Genomic DNA, 22,748 nt, shown 5'->3' on the forward strand with positions numbered 1-22,748 from the left:
GGCCAGTTAGGAGATCCGTCGTGGATGCTGAGAGCCCGAGGATGAACTCGTCGGGGAAAGTGGTTTTCTACTCCGGGAGCTTAGAGAGGAGCACGAGCAGCCCCAGCAGCTTCAACGGCGGGCCTAGGGTTAGAGCGAGAGGGATGGAGCGGTCATTTTCGGCCAACGTGGTTCGCGTGAGCCCCGTTCTCAATGTGCCGGTTTGTCGGATTCGGGGTTCGACAAAGTCCGGTTCGGTCTTCGGATTCTTCTCGAAGAAGGAGAAGGACGTTGCGGCCAAGAGCAACGGGAAGCGGCCGTCACGTGACTAGGTAAAACTGGTTTTAAAACGGAGGGAAAAGTGTAATTCTTTAGTTTGTTTACGGTTGTAAGGCGCTGTCTAAGTTTTCTGGATAATTATTTTTTTTGGGTTTGTTTTGTAAATATTAGACATGTTGATGATTTTCTGTTGTGATTTAGTTTTTCATTTAGCCCTCTTTAAGCACAATGTTTAGTTATGTGCATTTTGAGCTTGTTAAGTATGATTTCTAGAATTTACAGGCAACGAATTTAGGGAGAACAATTTTTCAAAACCGCCTGATTTTTTTTTTTTTTTTCCAAAACCGACTGTTTTTTTTTTTTTTTTTAAAAATTTATCAAAATCGACCCGGTTTGTGATTGCAGCGTCTAAGTCACACTATTTAAATAGTCTGGGCGTTGGCAACGCCGACTATTTAGGATAGTGAATTGAACATGCTAATCACCCTTATAATTAGGGTTTACCCGCCTCCTAAATAGTCGGTGTTGGCAACCCCGAGCTATTTAGGATAGTCATTAACTACTGCTAATTACAAAACCGTGGTCGCGTTTTGATAAGATAAAAAAAAAAACAGTTCCGTTTTGAAAAAAAAAAAAAATTCAGGCCGGTTTTGAAAAATTGTTCAATTTAGGAAGAGCATGTCACTAGCCCATGCGGTGTGGTTTTGATGGCTAAAAATGAGGCCGCCGTTTGGTGGGCGGTGTTTTTATGGCAGACTTCTGCCAAGTGGCCTAACTTGTTGCGCCATGTCCGTTTGTTAGTATTATTATGCGATGCCGTCGGTATTTTTACGGCTTTATTTATCAGTATATATATATATATATATATATATATATATATATATATATATATATATATTATATATATATAGTATATATATACTATTTATTAAATGGGTTTTTTTATTTCTTTCTTCCTGTATGTTTATTCTGATGATGGATTATTTGCAACATAGGCTGCAGCTCTCACGCGGCAGCTTTTGCTGAAAAGTTTGCACGTCAGTCTGATCCCAAATTATTTAATTATTTATTCTGATCTTCACGCCTTCACCACCGTCCGTTTGATATTTTAATTGATTATCGTGGGTTCAATTTTTTGTTTTTGTTTTATTGAACGTTGTAAATTCTCTCATTACTTTAATATTAGTAGTTGTCTTGATCTGCTGATTAGCATGCCGGAATTCTGAAACAATGCTGCGCTTCAAGGAAACAGGATTCGGGTTATCTTCATTTTTTTTTTGTCTTATAAGCCTTTTTCTTTGAATTTTAAACATATCTTTTTTAGACTCCTTTTTATTTATTTATTTATTTATTCTTCTTTATGATTTTTAATTCCGTTTGATGCTCTTTGGTTTCAGAAGTTCACATGCTATACATGCGGTGTGTTCTTTGGGCTCTTGACTATTTGATTACTAGTTGGGTGGAGTTGAACGGCTTTGCCTTGGAAGAATCAAATTCTTAAAGGGTTAATTGTAAATAGACCCCTATGGTGTCACAGAATTGCAAATGGACCCCTGCAGTCCTGTTTGTGCAAATACACTCCCCATGAAAATCTATAAAAATGTTTTGAGGGGGTGATGTATACTTGGTGCCGGGCCGGGCTGGGCTTTCCGGGCCGAGTTTGCCCCTTTGCTTCATGGCTTGGTAGCTACCCAAACCTAGCCGTCAGCTTGCTTTGGGCTGGGTCGGCCAATATAACTATATATATAAAACATTTATTAGTATTTTTATTTTTATTAATTTTTTCTTTATTTTTTAACTTTTTCTTCTTTTGTGATTTTTTTTCTACTTTACGGGCTTTCTAAGTGACCATTTAAAGAGTTTTGGGCCAATGGATCCCAATCCAATTGGGCTTAGGTCATTAAATATGGAAATACTCCTTGGGCTTAATTACTCGGTCAGTTTATGCTTTATAAAATAGAATCACCTTGAATTCAAGAGTTTTTTTTTCTTTTTTTTGTGCCCATTTTTCACACTCTTCTTTTACAATTTTTTTTATGTATATGTATATATATTCTGAAAAAATATGTAAATCAAAACACTTTGAAAATTTATTTTCCACTCTAAGCTAAACATGCAAAAATTTTATTATTTTAAATAAAAGTCCAAGTAAAAGGCTTAAGTAAAGTATACTACTTTAAAAATCATTTCTTAAGAAATTTATTTAGAGTTATCATAAAAGGTAAACTTAAGTAAATAACCAACTAGGGATTAGAAAATTTTAAATTTATCAATAAATCAATTATTACTTAACTCTTTCAATTTGACAAGTGACAATATTTTTATAATTTTTTTAATAAAGAAAAAGAAATAAAAAATGCAACTAAAAAAGTAAAATAAAGAGGAAAAAATAGCTAATTCCCACCCCCACACCTAAATTTTGCATTGTCCTCAATGCACAAAGTAAAGCAGATAAGAAGTGAAGTACTTGGATAATGAGTTGGTCATCATTAATGATGGCCAACTCATTATCCAATAGAAGGGGGACACCTCACTTGTCTCCTTTATTGGTCCCATATTTTGGGTCCTTAAAGAATTTTTCTTTTTATAATTCGGAAGGCCTAATAATATTGGGCTTAGTTTGGGCCTGCGTTTTGGGCTGAGATAAGGAGTTTTTGCAGTGATAGATAAGGATGCCTAGTAGGGTTCCTACTTATTGGATTTTTAGCTTGGTTAGGGCCCGCATTTTGGGCTAAGGCGCGTCATTAATGGATTATTAGTATTGGGCCTGATTTGTAGATTTTCAGCATGGATTGGGTTGGGTTTTGGACTGGATTTTGAGGTCTGTGCCCAGCGCATCCCGTAATTAATCAATCGAGGCCAGGCTTTAGCCCTGCCCGAATGGGTCAGACTGGGCGGGTTTGGATGGGCCCAGCCTGTGTAGCAGCTCTAGGCGGATAGACACTGTATAGGTCCTTTTTCCTCACCCCCTCGTCTTTATGATTTTTAATTCCAGTTGATGCTCTGGTTTCTGAAGCTCACATGCTATACGATGTGTCCTTTGGGCTCCGATATTTTTGATTACTAGTGGGCTGGATCGGATTTAGCCGGCTTTTCACCGCAGCTTAACTTTCAAACAGAGTTGTGTTCCAATCCTTACCGGGGCTCCCTTCAGAGACTCAACTTCCGAATTTATTTGCTCACCTACTCGGAAGAGTTGATAACCTGGTGATTATCGCGGGCACGCGTTTATGAATACAAATGCTCAAACAAGGCAAACGTTAGCAATTTTGAGCCTGTTGGAGCTCAGAGCGAGTGAATTCTAGCTAAGCAGCGAAAATACCCGTATCAACTACGATCGATACGATCCACGCGTGGTGTGTTAGCGAACCAATTTAGGGATGCAAGAACGGACGCGGGGGTCTAACAACGGAGACAACAGCGCTGTATGGGGGGTAAAAAAAGAAGGAAACCGCGTGCGGTTGAAGAAAACCGCACGCGGTATTCACGGAAGGAATCTCTCAACCAAAATAAAATACAAAGATGCGCGCGATGCATCTCATCTCTATCAACTTTCAACTTGCTTGCCGACAAGCTGGCTCTTCTTGAGGTCGCAAAGCGCGCAGCTTGCGACTTGTTGTCCTCCGTTCAGATCCTTTGCAATCTAGAAATAATTGCAGCAACTTGTGCAAACGCATTATTGATTTGTGTGGTCTCCACTGATTTGATCGCCTTACTCTATATCCTGTTACATTATATATAATACCTTCTTTAATCACGAATCTCCCTTTCCTCCCCCAAACCTTGAACCCAAACTTGTCAATTTCCGGCCGCCGTTTTCTATCCCCTTCTCCCTCCCCCATGGGTTCAACGGTTGGCGCCATTCTACTGAAACTGGTCAAAGAAGTCTCTGCTTTTGTCCAGTTGGTCATGGATCATGCCAAAGTATCCGGCGGCGGAGACGCCCCAAGGCATTTAATGTGCACCAAATATATATATGTTAATCATTGGATCCGCACACGGATCCCCATGTCCAATAGTCTAACGGTTGACGTCTATTTGATGCGCATTTAATGTTATGCACTAAAAACCATCTGATACTTTCTCCTCTGACGTCGCCATCTTCTCTACCATGTATTTAAAGCTGGGTGATGCTTCGTCCTCAAATTCAAACTCACGACCTGTTTGACAAAATGCCTCTTTACTGGTATCATCTTTTCCTGCTCTTCTTCCTGCATTCCGTTACTTTCTCAGTCGTAGCGACCACCGATGTCCAACTCGAGGCCTTGCTGGCCTTCAAATCGTCGATTCACCGTGACCCCTTTGGTTCCTTAACCAATTGGACATCCGTGACCCATCACTGCAACTGGACCGGCATCTCCTGTGACACATTGACAAACTCTGTCATTGCCGTTACTCTCACCAACATGCAACTCAACGGCACAATATCTCCGTTCCTTGCCAACATCTCCACCCTTCAGCTCATCGATTTCTCATCCAATTCGCTCTTCGGTTCAATTCCTCTTCAGCTATCACAGTGCTCGGAGCTCTTGGAGCTCACCCTCTATGACAACCTCCTTTCAGGGCCCATCCCTTCTGAGCTTGGTAAGTTGAAGAACCTCCAGCTTCTTGATTTGGGTGCTAATGTTTTGAATGGGAGTATTCCTGAGAGCATATCGAACTGCACTTCCTTGATTGCTCTTGCTCTAGACACAAACAAACTTAGCGGTTCTATCCCTGAAGAAATTGGCAACTTGATTAATCTCGAGACCTTCCAAGCTTATTCCAACAGCTTGGTTGGTTCGTTTCCTTCATCATTCAGAAACCTACTTAGCATGAAAACACTGGACCTGAGTGATAACCAGTTATCAGGAATCATACCTCCTGAATTCAGCAACTTCTCGCATTTGTTCATCCTTCAGCTGTTTGAGAACCAGTTCACAGGTCCGGTTCCTGCAGAGTTAGGCCGGTGCACAAATTTAACCCTTTTGAACCTCTACAGCAATAAGTTGAGTGGTAGTATTCCTCCTGAGCTTGGAAATTTATTCAAGTTGCAGGCTTTGCAACTTTACAACAACAACCTCTCTTCCACAATTCCTTCATCTTTATCTCATTGCCGCTCTCTAGTACATCTGGGTCTTTCACAGAATGAGCTGACTGGTTCTATACCAGCAGGGCTTGGGTCTTTGAGTTCACTTCAAGTGCTAACCCTCCATCAGAATAAATTGGTTGGTTCAATTCCGCCTTCATTGATGAACCTGACCAGCCTGTCATATCTTGCTTTGAGCTTAAATTCTCTTTCTGGTCCCCTTCCTTCCAATTTAGGGTCTCTTTTCAAATTGGAGAAGTTGGTCATTCATTATAATTCTATCGACGGACCGATACCTTTGAGCATTGCCAATTGTTCTCGTCTTGTCAATGTGAGCATGGCCTATAACCGATTCACTGGTGAGATTCCTTCAGGATTAGAGAAGCTTAAGAACTTGACATTTTTATCAGTGGGGAGCAATCAATTATCAGGTCCCATTCCTGATGATCTCTTTAACTGTAGCAGGCTTTCTACGTTGGATTTGCGTAACTGCAATTTTTCTGGGCCTTTGAATCCGGATATTGGAAAACTCAGCCAATTACGGAATTTGCTCTTGTCACATAATTCTTTCTCGGGTATTATACCGAAGGATATCGGCAATCTCACCTCGCTATTGTTCTTAGACCTCGGCAGGAACAATTTTATTGGTGAAGTTCCATCGGAGATTTCTATGCTATCAGATCTCCAAGGTCTCACTCTTGAGTGGAACTCTCTCGAAGGTTTGATCCCTGAACAAGTTTCTGAATTGAAACAACTTTCACGCCTCGAATTACATCAGAATAGATTTGTGGGTTCAATTCCAGATTCTATCTCTAATCTTCAATCACTCTCTTACCTTGATCTCCATGGGAACGTGCTGAATGGTTCAATACCGAAATCCTTAGGGGATTTAATAAGACTGTTGTCATTAGATCTCTCCAACAATCTCCTAAGTGGTTCTATCCCCAGGCCTGTGATAGCAAATATGAAGAATTTGCAGTTATATCTCAATCTATCAAATAATCTTTTAACGGGTTCTATTCCAGATGAGATTGGGGGATTGGAAATGATTCAAGCTATTGATCTGTCAAACAATAATCTTTCAGGAAGTATTCCTTCAGCTATCAAAGGTTGCAGGAATCTGCATTCACTTGATTTCTCAGTAAACAGGCTTTCAGGTCAACTACCAGCTAGCATTTTCCCTCAGCTTGACTTGCTTACAAGCTTAAATTTATCAAACAATAAGTTAACTGGTTCAATTCCCCAAAACTTAGCTGCCCTTACTAGTCTAAGGCAGCTTGATCTCTCTTTCAATCAGTTTGAAGGTCGAGTACCAGATGGAGGTGTGTTTAGATACTTGAATCATTCTAGTTTGCAAGGAAATCCTTCTCTTTGTGGCTCAAAGTTATTGCCTTCATGTAAGAATGTTGGTCATCGGTTTTCTAACAGGGCATTGGTACTTGTCATCACTCTCCCATCTCTGTCCTTCATCCTTTTAGTAGTGCTTGTGGCTTGTGTTATCTACCAAAGGCACCGTGTGAAGCAAAAGCCAGTAGATGGAGGAGATATCAAGAGAGGAGCATCCTTCGCACCATCTATAAAGAAATTCACCAGAAGAGAGTTGGAGAATGCTACTAATTTCTTCAGCCAGGAAAATATGCTTGGTGAAAGCAGTATGAGCATGGTATACAAGGGAAGGCTTGAAGGCAGTGGGCAAGTGGTGGCTGTGAAAAAACTGAACCTGGTGCAATTTCCTGCAGAGTCAGACAAATGCTTCCATAGGGAGTTGGAGATTTTGAGCCAGTTGAAGCATAAGAACCTTGTCAAAGTGATGGGTTATGCTTGGGAAACAGGGAAGCTCAAAGCTCTGGTTCTTGAGTTTATGGAAAAAGGGAACTTGGAAAATATTATGTACAATTCTGGAGGGGATTGGTTGAGGTGGACAATATATGACAGGCTTCGAATTTGTATATCTGTTGCTCATGCACTTGTTTACTTGCATTCTGGATATGACTTCCCTATTGTTCATTGTGATCTCAAGCCATCAAACATACTCTTGGATCAAGACTTGGATGCACATGTTAGTGATTTTGGAACTTCTCGAATATTGGGTGTTCATTTGCCTGATCAAAGCAGCAACAAGACTGCTTCGATGTTCCAAGGGACTATCGGCTATATAGCTCCAGGTAAGCTTATGGTAGACTTTGTTGGCATATTCCGTGCATCCACATATTTAGGGATTCTTTTAAATTATGCATATTATCTAATTATCATAGTTTTAGGAGAAAATTAGCTATTCCTATTGTTCTGTGAAACATAGCTCACATAATACATGAACAGCTAAGTTTAGGAGAAAATTAGCTATTCCTATTGTTCTGTGAAACATAGCTCACATAATACATGAACAGCTAAGCCGATTTGGAATTAAAATAAATAACTAGATAACATGAACAGCTAAGCCGATTTGGAATTAAAATAAATAACTAGATAATAAAAGAATAAATTATATGCAACATAGTTCAACGAGTGGAAGCAAATTAGCTCATATCCAAGGTTAAGGATAACCACAGCAACAATGGCTGCAAGTGGAACAACTTTTATTGGAGAATGTCATCTAAACTTGTTAACAAAGATATTATTTCGTGAAGATGTTAAGTATAGCTTAAGGTTTGATAGATTGGTACGTAAGATATATTTTCTTCGCCATTAACACTAACGACTCTATTGAAAAGAATCCAATGACCTTGTAAGCAATTATACTCATAGCGATTGATGCATATACCGAGTCCACTTTAGCATTTTCACGAACAGAGTATAGTTAAAAGGGATATTTAACAGTCACTGATCGACGTGTTTTCTATGTTAAAGAGTTTGCATACATGAGGAATGTGACCACAAAGGTTGACGTCTTCAGCTTCGGTATAGTTATGATGGAGCTTATTTGCATACATGAGGAATGTGACCACAAAGGTTGACGTCTTCAGCTTCGGTATAGTTATGATGGAGCTTTTCACCAGAATAAGAATGTGACCACAAAGGTTGACGTCTTCAGCTTCGGTATAGTTATGATGGAGCTTTTCACCAGAATAAGGCCAACTGGGACTGTTGAACATGATGGAGCGCATGTCTCATTGCAAGAGTTTGTGGAGAAATCCTTTCAAGGTGGAGTAGATGCTGTGCTTAGCATTGTGGACGATCTCATTGCAAGAGTTTGTGGAGAAATCCTTTCAAGGTGGAGTAGATGCTGTGCTTAGCATTGTGGACGATGCAATGGACATTCCGACTGCAACACAGCTTTCAAGGTGGAGTAGATGCTGTGCTTAGCATTGTGGACGATGCAATGGACATTCCGACTGCAACACAGCAAGACAAGGTTGTTAAAGTCCTAGAGTTAGCCTTATCATGTACCCGATTCAATGCAGAGGAGCGGCCAGTCATGAAGGAGGTTTTATCTACCTTACTGAAGCTTAGTCATGTATAGGATGTACTTTTTACTTGTTCATCCACAATATTTTGACACGCTAACATGTTCGAGTTTCAGCGAATCTATTCCCCCCCCTCTTTTTATTTTGATGATGCTGTATGTATGTAGTCTGTCTCAGTTGTCATCTATGCTCGGTTTTCCCTGTGGAAGTGCAACTTGGAAGTTTTTCTTGTCTGCGCATGCATTCTTGGCCTACATAGGTTTTCTACTTACATGTCAAACTTTCATGAATTCGAACATTGTGGTAAGGAAAATTTGGAATCCTTGCTTAGCTATGGATTTTGCTCCTTTATGTTTTAAATATTTTTCTTGTTCATCCTTCTGATTTGTCACATTGTTTTTTTTAATTAAAATTTAAAGGAACATGGCCCTGTTAAGTAGCTGTGAAGGCTCTGAGAAATTTCTGTAGTTTATTCTCATCGCTTCTCATGTAAACTAGTGCCATCAAATTCAGCCTCCCTAATTAAAGGATAAACTCAATAGTCAACACCTATACTTTGGATGACAAAGTCCGTGGTCCACCTCAATGCGTGTGCTTAATGTCAAACATCTGTGCATTAGGTATCACGGAACCACATTGTGCATAGGAATACTGTGGGTTGGATTTAACATGCTTTATAGTAATGACGAATATATTATGAACCTTGTAACACTTTGGCGCTACAAGAAGCATACATATTTTACAAAAAAAAGACGCATGGATAATGATTGCAATCCATGAGGGTGAAACTTACATGCTTCTTTGATTTCGTTTGGGTATCCTGCTTGTAGAATTGGAGGCGAAGGTGACGAAGCTCAGAAAAATTAAAGCAAAAAACGTTTTGGATGCTTCACGGTCGACTGTGAGTGGCGTTGCGGTCGACCGCGAACGTGCACGAATACAGGAAAGTCTTTGGACTTTTTGCGGTCGACTTTTGCGGTCGATCGCGAGTGGCGCGGCGGTCGACCGCGAGACCTTGTAGTGCATTTTATATTTCTGTCGTTTGCCACGGTCGACCGCGACGATCAACCGCGAGACCTTGTAGTGCATTTTTTATTTCTGTCGTTTGCCACGGTCGACCGCGACGATCAACCGCGATGCGGTTTTGGGCATGGGCTTGGTTTCCTGCACTGTTTGGGTTTCCTGTTTTATATAAATAAGAACACGATTTGTTTAGGGTTTATTGGATCAAATTGACCACTTTTGGGGTAGCTTGAAGGAGAGTTTTGAGCACAGAAAAGAGAGTTCTTTTCTGAGCAAATTGTTTAAGGGTTTTGTTTGAGATGTTAGTTTGAGTGATCTTGTAATCTCTATTTTGTACTCTCTTTCTCTATAGTGAAAACCCTCACATTTTTACTCTGTGGACGTAGGCAACAATTTACCGAACCACGTTAAACTTTGTGTTTGAGTTTGTGCCATTATTGCCTGATTTGAGTTGTCTTCTCTATCGGTGTTTGGTTTGGTTTCTTGACGCACAACAAGTGGCTTCCGCGCACAATAAGTGGTATCAGAGACCAGCACTGCTAAACTGCCTAACCTTTTTTTCCCCTTCCTATTTTGATGGGGAGAAAAGGACTTAACATAAGGATAATCCAGCTCACATTTTGGATTCTTTTTGACCTGGACAGAAAGAGTGATTAAAGAATGAACCTTTACTACTTTGCCCCTACACCGAGTGCCAAAAGTCAAAATCGCACCTCTTCGACGATGGGCTTGGAACCTTTGCTAGCTGGTTTGCTTGTTAATAATTGTCTCCCCTCCTGTTCTTTTTAAGTACAAGTTGGCTCGGTTTTTAAAGCGGGCTTCGAAATCGAAACCCTTCGTAATAAAAGGTTCGACTTCGGCCTCCATCCCCGCAGCGATGGTTCGTTGCGAATTCCTTCTCCTGATTACCTTTCTCCTCCCTTCACTGCCCGTCTCCTCTCAGTCAGCAGCACCCAGACTCCAGTTGGACGCTCTGATGTCCTTCAAAGCCTCGGTCTCCGAGGACCCTCTTGGGGCCTTAGCCAAGGTCGAGGGCATTTCCCACTGCAATGGACCGGGCGTCTCCTTGCGACCGTCCGACGAACAGCAACGGAACGTCGTCTCCATCTGCCTCGGTTGAAACAGAAGTCAAAAGGCGCATGTGCCGTCTGCGCGCAGCATCTCCAGCATCGCCGGTACTCGAACGTCGCACGCGCTTTCGGCCGATCCTGTCCGCTTCCGAGTGCTCGGGCCTGTCCCAGCTGATCCTCTATGACAACCTCCTCTCCGGCCCCATCCCCTCGGAGCTGGGAAAACTGGCGAACCTCGAGCTCCTCGACCTGGGCGCCAACTTTCTGACGGGAAGCATCCCTGACAGCATCGCCAACTGTACTTCCTTGTTTGCTTTAGGTTTCAACGAGAACAATCTCACCGGCGTGATTCCTGAACGCATAGGGAGCTTGGCTGGCCTTGAGATCTTCGTAACCTTCACCAACAATCTGGTGGGTTCTCTTCCTCCTTCGTTTGCCAACCTAACGGGCATCAAAACTCTGGACTTGAGTACCAACCGGTTGTCGGGAGCCATACCCGCTGCTGTTGGGAATTTCTCTCGCCTGGTCTACCTCCAGCTCTTTCAGAACCAACTCACCGGTTCCATCCCGGCGGAACTCGGCAGATGCACTAACCTGACCCTTCTGAACTTGTATAGCAATAGGCTGAGCGGCAGCATTCCTCGCGAGCTTGGAAATCTGGCCCGTCTGCAGGCTCTGCGGCTCTATGACAACCGCCTTTCGTCTGAAATTCCCCCGTCTCTATCTCAGTCCCGCTCTCTGATCTCTCTGGGCCTCTCCGAGAACGACCTAACCGGACCAATACCATCAGGGTTTGGGTCCTTGGCCTCTCTCAAGTCTCTAACCCTTCACCAGAATAAGTTGACGGGGGCGATCCCTCCGTCACTGATGAATTTGACCAACCTTTCATATTTGTCTTTGAGTTTGAATTCCCTCTCAGGCCCCCTCCCTCCCAACCTGGGGTCTCTTTTCAAACTGGATAAATTGATCGTCCACAGCAACTTCTTCGAGGGTGCAATCCCCTTGAGCGTCGCCAATTGCTCTCGTCTTACCAATGTGAGCATGTCGTACAATCGACTTACTGGTCGCATTCCTTTGGGTTTCGGTAGGTTGGAGAACTTGACATTTCTCTCCCTCGCGGTGAACCGATTGTCAGGCACCATCCCTCAAGAGCTCTTCAATAGCAGCCGACTCTCTACTTTGGACTTGACGTCGAACAATTTCACAGGGTTTCTTAATCCAAGTATTGGCAAGCTCGCCAACTTGAAGATATTACTGTTGTCATACAACGCTTTCTCTGGAACGATGCCACCAGAGGTTGGCACCCTCAGCTCTCTGTTGAACTTAGAACTGGGTGGGAATAATTTTGCAGGCAAAATTCCTTCGGAGATATCGAAGCTGTCACTTCTCCAAGGGCTTTCTCTCAAGGAGAATTCTCTGAAAGGTCCGATCCCTGAGCATGTTTTCAAGCTCAAGCAGCTCAATCGCCTTGAGTTGCAACTCAACCGGTTTATTGGTACCATTCCGGAGTCTGTTTCTATGCTCAAAATGCTTTCGCACTTGGATCTCCATGGCAACATGCTCAGCGGTTCTATACCGAAGTCCATGGGGAATATGGATGAACTATTGTCTTTAGATCTCTCCCACAACCATCTAAATGGTTCGATTCCTGTGTCACTATTAGGCAGACTGAAGAATTTGCAGTTGTATCTCAATCTATCAAACAATGACTTGGTTGGTTCTGTTCCAAATGAGATTGGTGCATTGGAAATGGTTCAAGCCATTGATCTCTCCAACAACAATCTATCGGGTAGTATCCCTTCGTCTATCAAAGGGTGTAGAAATCTATATGCCCTTGACGTCTCACTAAATAGACTTTCTGGCCGGTTGCCTGATAACATTTTCTCTCGATTTGACTTACTTGAGAGGTTAAACCTTTCAAACAATGAGTTCAGTGGGAAGATCCCCCAAAGTTTGGCTAATCTTTCGAGCTTAAAACAGCTCGATCTCTCCTTCAACCGGCTGGAAGGCTCCATTCCAGAGGAAGGCATCTTCGAAAATTTGGATGAATCGAACCTGGAAGGAAACCCTGCACTCTGTGGTTCAAAGTCCTTCCCTGCTTGCAATAACGGAGGCCATAGGCTTTCTACCAAAGCAAAGACGTTGCTAATTGCTCTGGTGCTCTCATTTTTCTTTCTTGTCTCGTTACTGGTGTCTACATTCGTTATCCTTTTCCGGTGGCGTTTTAAGAAGAAAAACCAAGAAGATGAGAAGGTTATGATATCTGCAGCTTCAGCTGTGCCAAGCTTGAAGAAGTTCTCCAGAAATGAACTGGAGATTGCTACAGATTTCTTCAGTGAAGAGAAGGTGATTGGTGGCAGTAATTTGAGCACAGTCTATGAAGGAAGACTCGAAGATAATGGGCAGTTGGTGGCTGTGAAAACACTGAACTTGGCTCAATTTCCTATTGAGTCGAATAGATCTTTCCTCAGAGAGCTAAAATTTTTGATCCAGTTAAAGCACAAGAACCTAGTCAAAGTGGTTGGTTATGCTGCAGAGGCACCAAAGTTAAAAGCACTCATCCTAGAGTTTATGCAGAATGGGAGCCTGGAAAGAGTTATACACTACCCTGGAAATGATTTATTGAGGTGGACGGTATATGAAAGGCTTCGGGTTTGTGTTTCGGTTGCCAATGCTCTTGTTTATTTGCACTTTGGCTATGATTTCCCCATCGTTCACTGTGATCTTAAGCCATCCAACATTCTCTTTGATCAAGACTGGGACGCTCATGTTAGTGATTTTGGAACTTCCCTCATGCTGCGCATTCAGTCACCTGCAGATGGGAGCAAGCAATCCAGTTCTTCGGCTTTCCAGGGAACCATTGGATACATTGCTCCGGGTAAACCTTTTATTAGATTATCAGTTTGATACTGTCCGAACGTTGGTTAATTAGATGGAGCAGGGCACTAGGCTAACCATGAGAACAACGTAAGCATAACTGTCTACAACACTCTCTGCTTTCTGCATAATAGAAGACTAGAATATGTTACTTTACTGATTTCCATAAACAGAACACATACATCTGTGGAGCTTCTTCAGAATAAGGCAACAAAACTACTGTAAATTCCCTTAGATTCTGCATAATATTTGATCATTCTCAATGTCCTGGTTGTGTGAAACCAACAAAAATAATCAAAATGTGAATCGTCTGAGATTTTAACCACACAATAGGAGGGGACCCCTTAATACCGCGGTGATGTCTTTAGAAATTTCAAAAAGAAGTTCAAAATAGAACTTCATCATGTGAGTTCTAGCCCATGGATCACAGTCTAATACATTTAGAAATTTATTTACAATAGTAGGAATACAAGTGTAAAGTAACTAGCTCTAGATCTTCATTGAATTCGAACTGTGTATAAACTAACTGATCCAAATCCGTCTTTGTAGAGTTTGCATACATGAGGAAGGTAACAACGAAGGTGGACGTCTTCAGCTTTGGTATCATCATGATGGAGTTCTTCACTAGAAGAAGGCCCACGGGGACTATTGAAGTAGATGGCGTGCCTCTCACATTGCAGTTGTACGTGGAGAAAGCATTCGAGGGTGGAATTGATGGCGTCCGTAGTATCCTAGATCAAGAGATGGAGCTCCCGACTGAAACGGAGGAAGAAAAAGCCATCGGTGCCTTAGAATTGGCTTTGTCTTGCACCTGCTTCAATGTCGAAGATCGTCCTGATATGAAACAGGTTTTATCTACCTTGTTGAAACTAAACGAGATATAGATACTCAGGTTTCGATCTCTATGCCTTGATCCATGGACGCCATCGCCATCTCAACTGATTCTCAGGTTGACTTGGACAGGGTCAATTTCTCTCGAAACTTTGTGGTTGTCCAATGGATCGCAGGTGGAAGTTGATCGGATATCATTTAACACCTGGTGTTTAATTTCTTAAATATTCGCTTAAATTAAATTCAAAGACATGCTTTGACGTTCGTCTTTTAAGTGAATCGAATATGATCTTCGTGCATTTAATTTGTCTGATTATCAAATATCAGTTGAGTATGTGTACCGTATGTGCATTGCATAGTTACACAGTACGCGATACGTAGCCGGTCACGATACGAGTTCGGGTACACAATTCGGCACTTAGAAAATTTGGATTCGTTAGGGGGTAGCTTGCTTCGGTACGCAAATTCGGTTGGTACATAGTAAATTTTTTTAAAGTGTGCTTAAAGTTTTATAAAGTATATAGTAGAAAACTAGAAAGCTAATTATGAAATTTAATATTTTTTCATATAAAATATTTAAATACTTCTTTTTGATGAATTTTGTTTCTTTGTTCTGTTTTTTTCTTCACAGAGCTCGTTTTAGGATCATGGTTTTGTTTTACATTTAATTAACATTTGTTTTTTCATATAAAATATTTAAATACTTTTTTTTGATGACTTTTTCGAAATGTATCACATTATTCATTCATTCACACTATTATTCAAAAACCATTCATGCATTTCGACATACACTTGCCCCTGCCTAATATTGACTCTCTACAACTCATTTGAGAGACTTTAGGAGCTGTTTGGTTGGATGGAGATGGTTGTTATAAGTGTAAATAGAGCAATCTAATTTGTTAATGCATGTATTGTTTCATTTGTTAACTAATTTGTTATTAGGAAAGGTAAATAGACTTGCATTTTGTAGAGAAAACTTGCAGCAGATACTACAACCAATTTGTTGGGAGCAAAAACCGTGTAATTCAAAAAATGAAATTATATAAAATAAAAATAGTTCTACCTTATTGAAAAAGATCTTTTTAGATTCAAATAGAAAAATCATCTACACCCAAGTTTTGAAAAAATTATGTAGCTTTTGCACTAAATTATTTTCCGACCAAACACTGAAGTTCCACAATATAATTGCAATATCGAAACGAAGAAAGAAGAACATCTGTTGCCGCAACATTTACCGTAATTTATCATTGAAGCAAGCCAAGCAGCCCCTTAATCAATATGAACGCAATGCAAACGAATAGGAGCAAGTACCCGGGCAACAAGAAGCCCACAGCAACACTGAGTAATGGTCGGGCGTCACGAACCACCAACGGGCCGTGTCTTGAATTGGCGCCCAATGACACGAGGAAAAGGACCATGCTAAAGATGAGCTGCAGTTCTATGAAGACCTCGAAATACGTCGACGACAACATCGTGGGCAGAAGCGCGTCGAGGCCCTCTTGCACCGCCCGAAACATGATCGGGAATGCAAGGATGAAGGAGCAAACAGCCATTTTGCGGACTAACATCGTCCTCCCGCGTGCCTCTCGAAGCTCCGACAGCGAGACGTCGCCGACGGAGGCATCGTTGGAGGTGGGGGAGAGGGGCATGAATGGATTTGGTAGTGCAGGTAAGGGGTCACTAGCTAGAATGCCAGTAATAATGAAATGATTCAAGGGTTCTATCTGAAACACTAGCTAGGTAACAGACCTAACCGAAAAGATACGCTTTCAGTTACCGAAGGAAGGTCGTCACGTGACACTGGGCGTGACTCAATCTAGAGTATTTGAGTTTCAGTCGGAGTACATAACTGAAAAAAGAAGAATCCAACTGCAACTGATTCTAGTATATCAGCCCCCCACCACCAAAAAAAAAAAAAAAACTCTTCATCATCTTACCCAACTGATTCTAGTATATCAGCCCCCCACCACCAAAAAAAAAAAAAAAACTCTTCATCATCTTACCGTGATGCCAAAATTCAAGCAAGCACGCAAACTTTGGTGATCAAATACTAAGCTTTCTCTGCATTAATCTCACAATTTCAAATCGGGGTATCTTTCGGATTGAAGGTTAGAGTCCTTTCCCCGTTGTATTCCCTTTAATTTTCAAAAAAAGTTCTGTCCTTTCCGAATTGGGTCTCTCTTACTTTTAGAGTAGTTTGAAGAAAAAGAAAAAAAGAAAAAAAAGTGTAGCTATGGATGAAGAAGATCAGACCCCCATCACCCAATTCTCTGATTTAGTAAGGAAAAAAGCCTACAGATTTGATGGGTTGGGGAATTACTTCACAAAAGATTGGGATTTAAATTCAGAACAGGGGTTTGCTAAAGAATTCAGTTGGTATCACGTAGAACTCCCGAAAGGAAACCAAAAGCTTGCAGTTTCGGCTCGGTGTATGATTGCAGCGCTTTGCCCTCCTCTTAAGCTCCAGGACATTCTGACCCTGGTCAGCGATGGCCCTTTTTGTGGCCACGTCGATGGCTCTCTCTTCTTCAGGGTTAACTCTCCGGGCCCAACAGCGAGCAGCTTCACTCTTAGGCTAGCTGCTAGAGTCACAGAGAATTCGATCGTTACCGTGTCCTTAGGGAGAGTGCCCAGGCTTGGATTTAAGCAAACCGGGAAATCCTTGTTGTCTGTGATACCTAGTGTTTGGAGTGTCGACTTGGTTCGAGGGGAGGAGAAGGCTGAATCGGGTGGTGTTGTGATCGAGGAGAGAGTTCTCGAGTCATTGCTGATGATGAATCACTCGGAGGAGGCTGATAATCCTGTTCCAAAGACGACATCGAATCTCCTGTTGCATATTGTTGGTACACATGTTGATCAGATTCAGGATATTGTTATCAAGCTTGAGATAGAATTGGATGCTGTGGAGATAGAATTGGATAAAGGTAATTTCATGTTGTGCAAGTTTTCCGTTTGTTTGCTTGATCTCTAATTTTTTTTTTAATTATCGTCAATGATTTATCTTTGTTCAACTAATGAGGTAGATACTGGATAATATCCACCCCTTCCTCCTAACCGAGATAGAATTCCTCTGTAATATGTTGGCTATGTTTTCTCATAATGCTCTAAAGTTCCCGCAAAAAAAAAATTTCATGTCGAATTTCTATCGAACCAAACGGTCCAACATGTGCTCACATTTGTGTGTTCATAGAAACATCTTATTGATCGGTCGGAAATGGACTTCTTTGTCAAGTACTCTAAATTTTCCTAACTAAATTAGATGTCGAATAAATTTCATAATAGAATCGAAATGGAAAAAGAAAAAAAATCCATGATGTGCTGGAGTTCATGAAATCCATAATATCTTGTAATTATGCAATTTCTCAAATGAATTAAGCTAGTAATTGCAGGTGGTTCCGTATTGAAGAAACAAATGTTGGATGACAGAAGAATTCCTAAAATGCATCTGAATCTGCAGCGCCTTCTACAGGTAATCTCGCGCTTACATATCATACAATGTTCTGCGCACGTAGCGCTCCTTCTCAGTTTTAAGGGTTTAAAGCTTGATGGCTTGATCTCCTCTCTACAATACCTTTCAAAACTGCAAATAGAACCAACAAGTATTTTATTTTTTCGAACTAGCTAGCAAACATTCTCTTTTAGTATTGTTTTGGATTTGCTAAGGTATTGTGCAATCCAGGTAGTTTCACACGGCGAACAAGTATTTCCACGAGTAAAAGAGAAATGCGCGATGAAAACTTGGTTTGCGAATGAAGATATCGTCGCTCTTGAAGAGTTACTAGGTCGCCTTAGAAGGCTGAAGGAGAATTTGGGATTTATCGCAAACCGGGTCGCCGCGGTTCAAGCTGGTCTCGATAGCTGGCAAGCTGAGCAAATAAACAGGAAGCTCTACTGCCTCTCGTTTCTCTCCGTGGTTTTTCTCCCTCTATCTATCATTACAGGAAGTAAGTGCCGGTCTAATTCTCAATTCAAATGTTGTTTGTCAAGTGTAATTGTGTAAACATCCAACTAAAGAAAACAGATCCAAATTTCAACATGCAACTCGACGTATTAGAAGGCTAAGTTTGTTCAGCAAATTCAAATCTAATAACAAGCACATTGATTTTCTTGAAAGTGTGGAAACTACACACTCCATTTAATTTACGGAATTATTTTCTTCCAGAATGTTGCTACTCCAACCCCCCGATATCATGATAATATCTGTACATTCTTTACTATCCTTGCATGATGAAAATGCTAAAACCCCCCAAATTTCCTTCTTGGCTGGACGCAGTTTTTGGGATGAATGTCGGCGGTGTACCCTGGACCATGCAAAACGATCCGGCCATAAAAGATGGATTTATAAATGTGATGAAAATATGTGGAATTGTGGTGTTTTTTCTCCTGTTTTGCTTCGGGTTTCCATCTCTGTATGATACCTTTTCGACTTGGAGAAGCCGACTCTCTAATAGATGGAGCTTCATTCTTGATGAAGCGCCTTCCTTGATGAAGCGCCGTAATAGACTTTCGAGAAGAGAATATATTCGCATCTGAGCACTCAATTGAAGAGGGTATGTTGTTTTAACCTAGCAATTTGCACGTTTTATGTTGCTTAATCCATCCTTTTTTTCTATTTATAATTGACGTCATTTTTTCTTATTTCTCCTGCAGGGTTCCTCGTGCATTTTCCGAACCCATCTTACAAAGAGACGGTCTCTCTTAGTCAGCTCAGAGACTTGACTTGATTCATTTTCATTTATGTTAATTGTAAAGCTCTTGCGATATGCGTACATCTTTGTAGTTGTAATTGATTGACTGAACATTGGATAACAGCCTCCAGAGAATTAATTTTGCTGGTAATCTGTAGATTTGAGGGGTGTGGCATAAATGAAACATATATGCTCAGTGCTCAGCATGCTTACTCAACTCATAATGTGATCCACAAGTTCATTGATCCCAACATAACAGAAGCACATCAATGTCAACATATTGTAAACACAAACTCCTCGGCAACCCATTTGACATTCAAAACAGAAAACAAAACAAAGGGCTCCTAATATCTCATGACCGAAAGATAACTATCCTCCAAAAGGGCACACGATCACCAACTCCAACAGCTTCAAATCTCAAGGAGATGAAGATGGACGAAAAGGAGACCCAGGGACATTGAAAGAGGAGGCAAGGGAGGCAACAAGTGGACCCCAGGAAGTGGAGGGAGTACAGGCATTGCAAAAGCCCGCGTTATCGGATAAAGAGGTGGCAAAGCTTCGTTCTTGCTGTTCATCCAAATTCCTTCTGCATCAATTCCCTCACTCTTCGCTTCCTTCAACAGCTCTGCCTTCAACAAGCATGCATTTGTTGCTCAAAATCAGAAAGGAAGAAGTATGTCTTTGCCATGGCTTGGTTTATGAAGTTGTAGTATTTACACTATAAAAAATAGGAGAATGGATGGAAATGCATGTAGTATTTACTCAAGGGCTTGAGAAGAGTGCAAGCATTGGTGTGGAGTAGTGCTCTCAAGGTAGTGGAATGGGGTGCATGCTTGAGAAACACAAGATGTCGGAATCATCAGACATCTAGCTGGATTTCTTCATGCTGGTAAGACTAATAATAATTAACTCATTGATTAGCTGCCGTTGGGAAAACAACACTAGGACTGAATGCACACTGCAGGGTTACAGGGAAGGGATAGATCTGGAGTCTGGTGACTGCATGAATTGCTCTTGCTGTTGGGTATCTGTTGATTGTGGTGTATGAAGTCTCTACATTGTTGAGGGATTTGTGGCCCGTCACGTCCATGACAAACGTATGAAGTAGATCCTTGGCAAAAATGTGAAGTTATCTAACCAATATCGGGTTCACCTATTTTCTGCTATTAAAAAATAAAAATAAAAATCCTAATGAACATATTCCTTCTAAGAATGTAAAAAATACATGACTAGTCCACAATAATAAAGGATTCTCTTCTTAAGGTTCACTCTGCAGAGATCCAAATAAAAACATTTTTCAACATATAATCCTTGAGAGAATGAAAGCGTAGCCTTAAAAAATTCCTCATAAAGCCACCAATTTTTTGAATAAACTAAATAGAAGTACACTCTACCTTTCATCAATGGACCACTAACCAAAAACCTATGTTACCCGGGTACTTCTATATTGAAGCCGTACCCGTACCGGACACGTACCCGGCACTTTCCCGTACCCAAACTTCATGGACACTTCTTGAATATATGCATGCATTTATTACAACATGTACTCAATTATAAGATATATGTGTTAATTTAAAACACTTGTCAAAGACTTCCTGGACGTAGAGCTTACACTTCACATCCGTCTTTTGAAACTAATGAGATACGGGTCAGGTTCGTTTCAGTCCATACCCAAGTTCAAAACTATATAGTTAATGAGTCGTTTAGATGTCTAGTAAAAAAAAAGAGTAATTTACAATTCACGATAATCAATATGATAAAAGAAACTCAAGAATGTGATCGGAATTTTAATTCTAATGACCAATGAAGCGGGGAAAAATTATCTCATGTACATTATTAATTCAATATGTATATTTTGTCGTGTCCCCGTACCCTACATTTTACAGTTTTGCCGTGTCCCTTACCCGTACCCGCACCCGTACCAGTACCCGTGCCCGTTTTCATGCAACTTAGCCAAAAACTTAATGGAAAAATATAACCAGCCTACTGAAGTTTAAACACCAAACAAAATATATGTTCTTTTGATTTGGACGTTAAGTGGACATCAGATAGATTTACACCATCAACATGCCTTCGATGGTCTTACTATGACTGTAATTGACATGTATTGTTGAGAAGTTTGAATTTTTTCCTGAATGCTTGACACTGGAACTGATCTCGAATAACCAACAAAGAAATTTTTTACTCCCATAGGCCTCACTAGCATCCAGTTTTTGTCTACAAACCTGGAGAATAAAACTTCATTATAATTAGTGAAGCTAGCACAATTTTTATAATTTTCTATTATTCTTATTTCACAGTCTAGTTTGTAAACAACGAATAATCAAAGCCCTGCAAATTCCTTGGAATAGAGTAGTTTTTGTTTGATGTCAAATTTAGATGCAGAGGCGGAGCCATTTAATGGCAGGATGGGGCCACGGTCCCCCCATAATTTTTTTTAAAGGTAATAGTGTTGAGGGTGGGTGTTTTCTAGGATTGATCTTTTATTTAAACCCCCACCCCACAAAAAAAAAACTAGTTTCGAAGGGTAAACACCCTTAACTGCTGACTACCCAAGTCAAGTCACAATTAATAATGATTAAAAAATTAAAATTAAAATATTTAGGCATGAGAAAGAACCCGCATTCTCCTTCACTTGTTCTTTCTTTTTAATAGTAGTTATTATTTAGTGACATTGTCTTTATTTTTTGTCAATATTGAGAAAAACAAAACCCCAATTTAGAGGGTGTTTAAGGAGGCTTAGTTTTTGGTCAAACTAGCTTTTAAGCTAGCTTTTTCATTTCTATTTGTTTGGTAAAATACTTAATAAGTTAGCTTCTAAGTCCCATTTTAAAAAGCTGATATACCCCAGCTTTTGAAAAATTGGCTTATAAGCTCATCTAAAAAAACTAGGTTTGACCAAATAGATTACTATTCTACTTAAATAATTTAAATAGTATTTTTATTCGAAAAGCCAAAAGCCACTAAAAGCTAGCATAACTTAGAAGCTTAAAAAAAGCCTTCCCAAATACCCTCTTTAGTACAAAACCTTAGCTTTTATTGTTCTTTGTTGTAGTAGAGGATCTAATTTGGTGATTTGTTGTTGGCTTGTTTAATCTTTTAAATCTAACTTCTTCTTGTATTTCTATAAATTTTTTCTCTTTTTAATAGTAATGCTTTATTTACCGTCAAAAAATGGAGGATGGATTTCTTGCTGATAATTTAGTTCTTTATATTGAAAGAGAAATCGTAGAGACATTTGATTTAGATTCACTACTTAGATTGATTTACATTCTTTCAAACAAGAGCGTCGTTCTACAATATTAGAATTAACTTAGTGTAATCTATTATGAATTCTATGTATTTAGATTCGCTAGTAGCTACTATATGATATAGTCTTTTATTTTAGGGTAAATGGCACTTAAATACCTCATAGTTTCACTCTCTTAGCGCTTATATGCCCTTAGTTGAATTTCATAGCATTTTCATCAAAATTAGCACGTTAATACCCTATGTTTTTCAAACAAAATTTTTTTTGTTCACATGTTTC

The 22,748-nt window shown here is 40.4% G+C and overlaps 4 protein-coding genes and 1 pseudogene across 11 annotated transcripts in view; 4 read left to right on the forward strand and 1 right to left on the reverse strand.

The window, feature by feature from the left end:
• Positions 1–484, forward strand: part of LOC109845344 — a 1,297-nt pseudogene extending 813 nt beyond the window's left edge.
• Positions 2,893–8,944, forward strand: LOC109844526 (LRR receptor-like serine/threonine-protein kinase FLS2). The gene is made up of 4 exons (XM_020413596.1): positions 2,893–7,491; positions 8,174–8,205; positions 8,344–8,467; positions 8,608–8,944. The coding sequence occupies exons 1-4, from the start codon at positions 4,389–4,391 to the stop codon at positions 8,784–8,786; spliced, it is 3,438 nt and encodes a 1,145-aa protein (XP_020269185.1). The 5' UTR covers positions 2,893–4,388; the 3' UTR covers positions 8,787–8,944.
• LOC109844655 (LRR receptor-like serine/threonine-protein kinase FLS2) lies at positions 10,803–15,175 on the forward strand. The gene is made up of 2 exons (XM_020413768.1): positions 10,803–13,701; positions 14,250–15,175. Exons 1-2 carry the CDS (start codon positions 10,803–10,805, stop codon positions 14,582–14,584), a joined length of 3,234 nt encoding a protein of 1,077 aa, XP_020269357.1. The 3' UTR covers positions 14,585–15,175.
• LOC109846498 lies at positions 16,510–19,296 on the forward strand. Its single transcript, XM_020415758.1, has 5 exons — positions 16,510–17,455; positions 17,921–18,000; positions 18,211–18,475; positions 18,805–19,081; positions 19,182–19,296. Exons 1-4 carry the CDS (start codon positions 16,765–16,767, stop codon positions 19,062–19,064), a joined length of 1,296 nt encoding a protein of 431 aa, XP_020271347.1. The 5' UTR covers positions 16,510–16,764; the 3' UTR covers positions 19,065–19,081; positions 19,182–19,296.
• The window catches only part of LOC109846499, a 13,626-nt gene continuing 10,287 nt past the window's right edge, over positions 19,410–22,748 (reverse strand). Inside the window, exon 3 of one of the 8 annotated variants that reach the window (XM_020415759.1) lies at positions 19,410–19,844. In XM_020415759.1, the coding sequence (XP_020271348.1) occupies positions 19,630–19,844 (215 nt within the window). In that variant the 3' untranslated portion in view covers positions 19,410–19,629. The other 7 variants (XM_020415765.1, XM_020415761.1, XR_002248548.1 and 4 more) reach the window with 7 other exon arrangements.

The sequence above is a fragment of the Asparagus officinalis genome, chromosome 6 (assembly GCF_001876935.1).
Source record: "Asparagus officinalis chromosome 6, Aspof.V1, whole genome shotgun sequence".
Taxonomy (NCBI): Eukaryota; Viridiplantae; Streptophyta; class Magnoliopsida; order Asparagales; family Asparagaceae; genus Asparagus; species Asparagus officinalis.

Excerpts from the sequence above, each read along its gene's own strand:
- LOC109844526 (XM_020413596.1), top strand. The coding sequence starts at position 4,389 with ATGCTTCGTCCTCAAATTCAAACTCACGACCTGTTTGACAAAATGCCT. Across the intron at positions 7,492-8,173 it reads TATCGGCTATATAGCTCCAG|AGTTTGCATACATGAGGAAT; the intron begins GTAAGCTTATGG and ends TCTATGTTAAAG. Across the intron at positions 8,468-8,607 it reads TGTGGAGAAATCCTTTCAAG|GTGGAGTAGATGCTGTGCTT; the intron begins GTGGAGTAGATG and ends ACAGCTTTCAAG.
- LOC109844655 (XM_020413768.1), top strand. The coding sequence starts at position 10,803 with ATGGACCGGGCGTCTCCTTGCGACCGTCCGACGAACAGCAACGGAACG. Across the intron at positions 13,702-14,249 it reads CATTGGATACATTGCTCCGG|AGTTTGCATACATGAGGAAG; the intron begins GTAAACCTTTTA and ends CCGTCTTTGTAG.
- LOC109846498 (XM_020415758.1), top strand. The coding sequence starts at position 16,765 with ATGGATGAAGAAGATCAGACCCCCATCACCCAATTCTCTGATTTAGTA. Across the intron at positions 17,456-17,920 it reads GGAGATAGAATTGGATAAAG|GTGGTTCCGTATTGAAGAAA; the intron begins GTAATTTCATGT and ends TAGTAATTGCAG. Across the intron at positions 18,476-18,804 it reads TCTATCTATCATTACAGGAA|TTTTTGGGATGAATGTCGGC; the intron begins GTAAGTGCCGGT and ends GGCTGGACGCAG.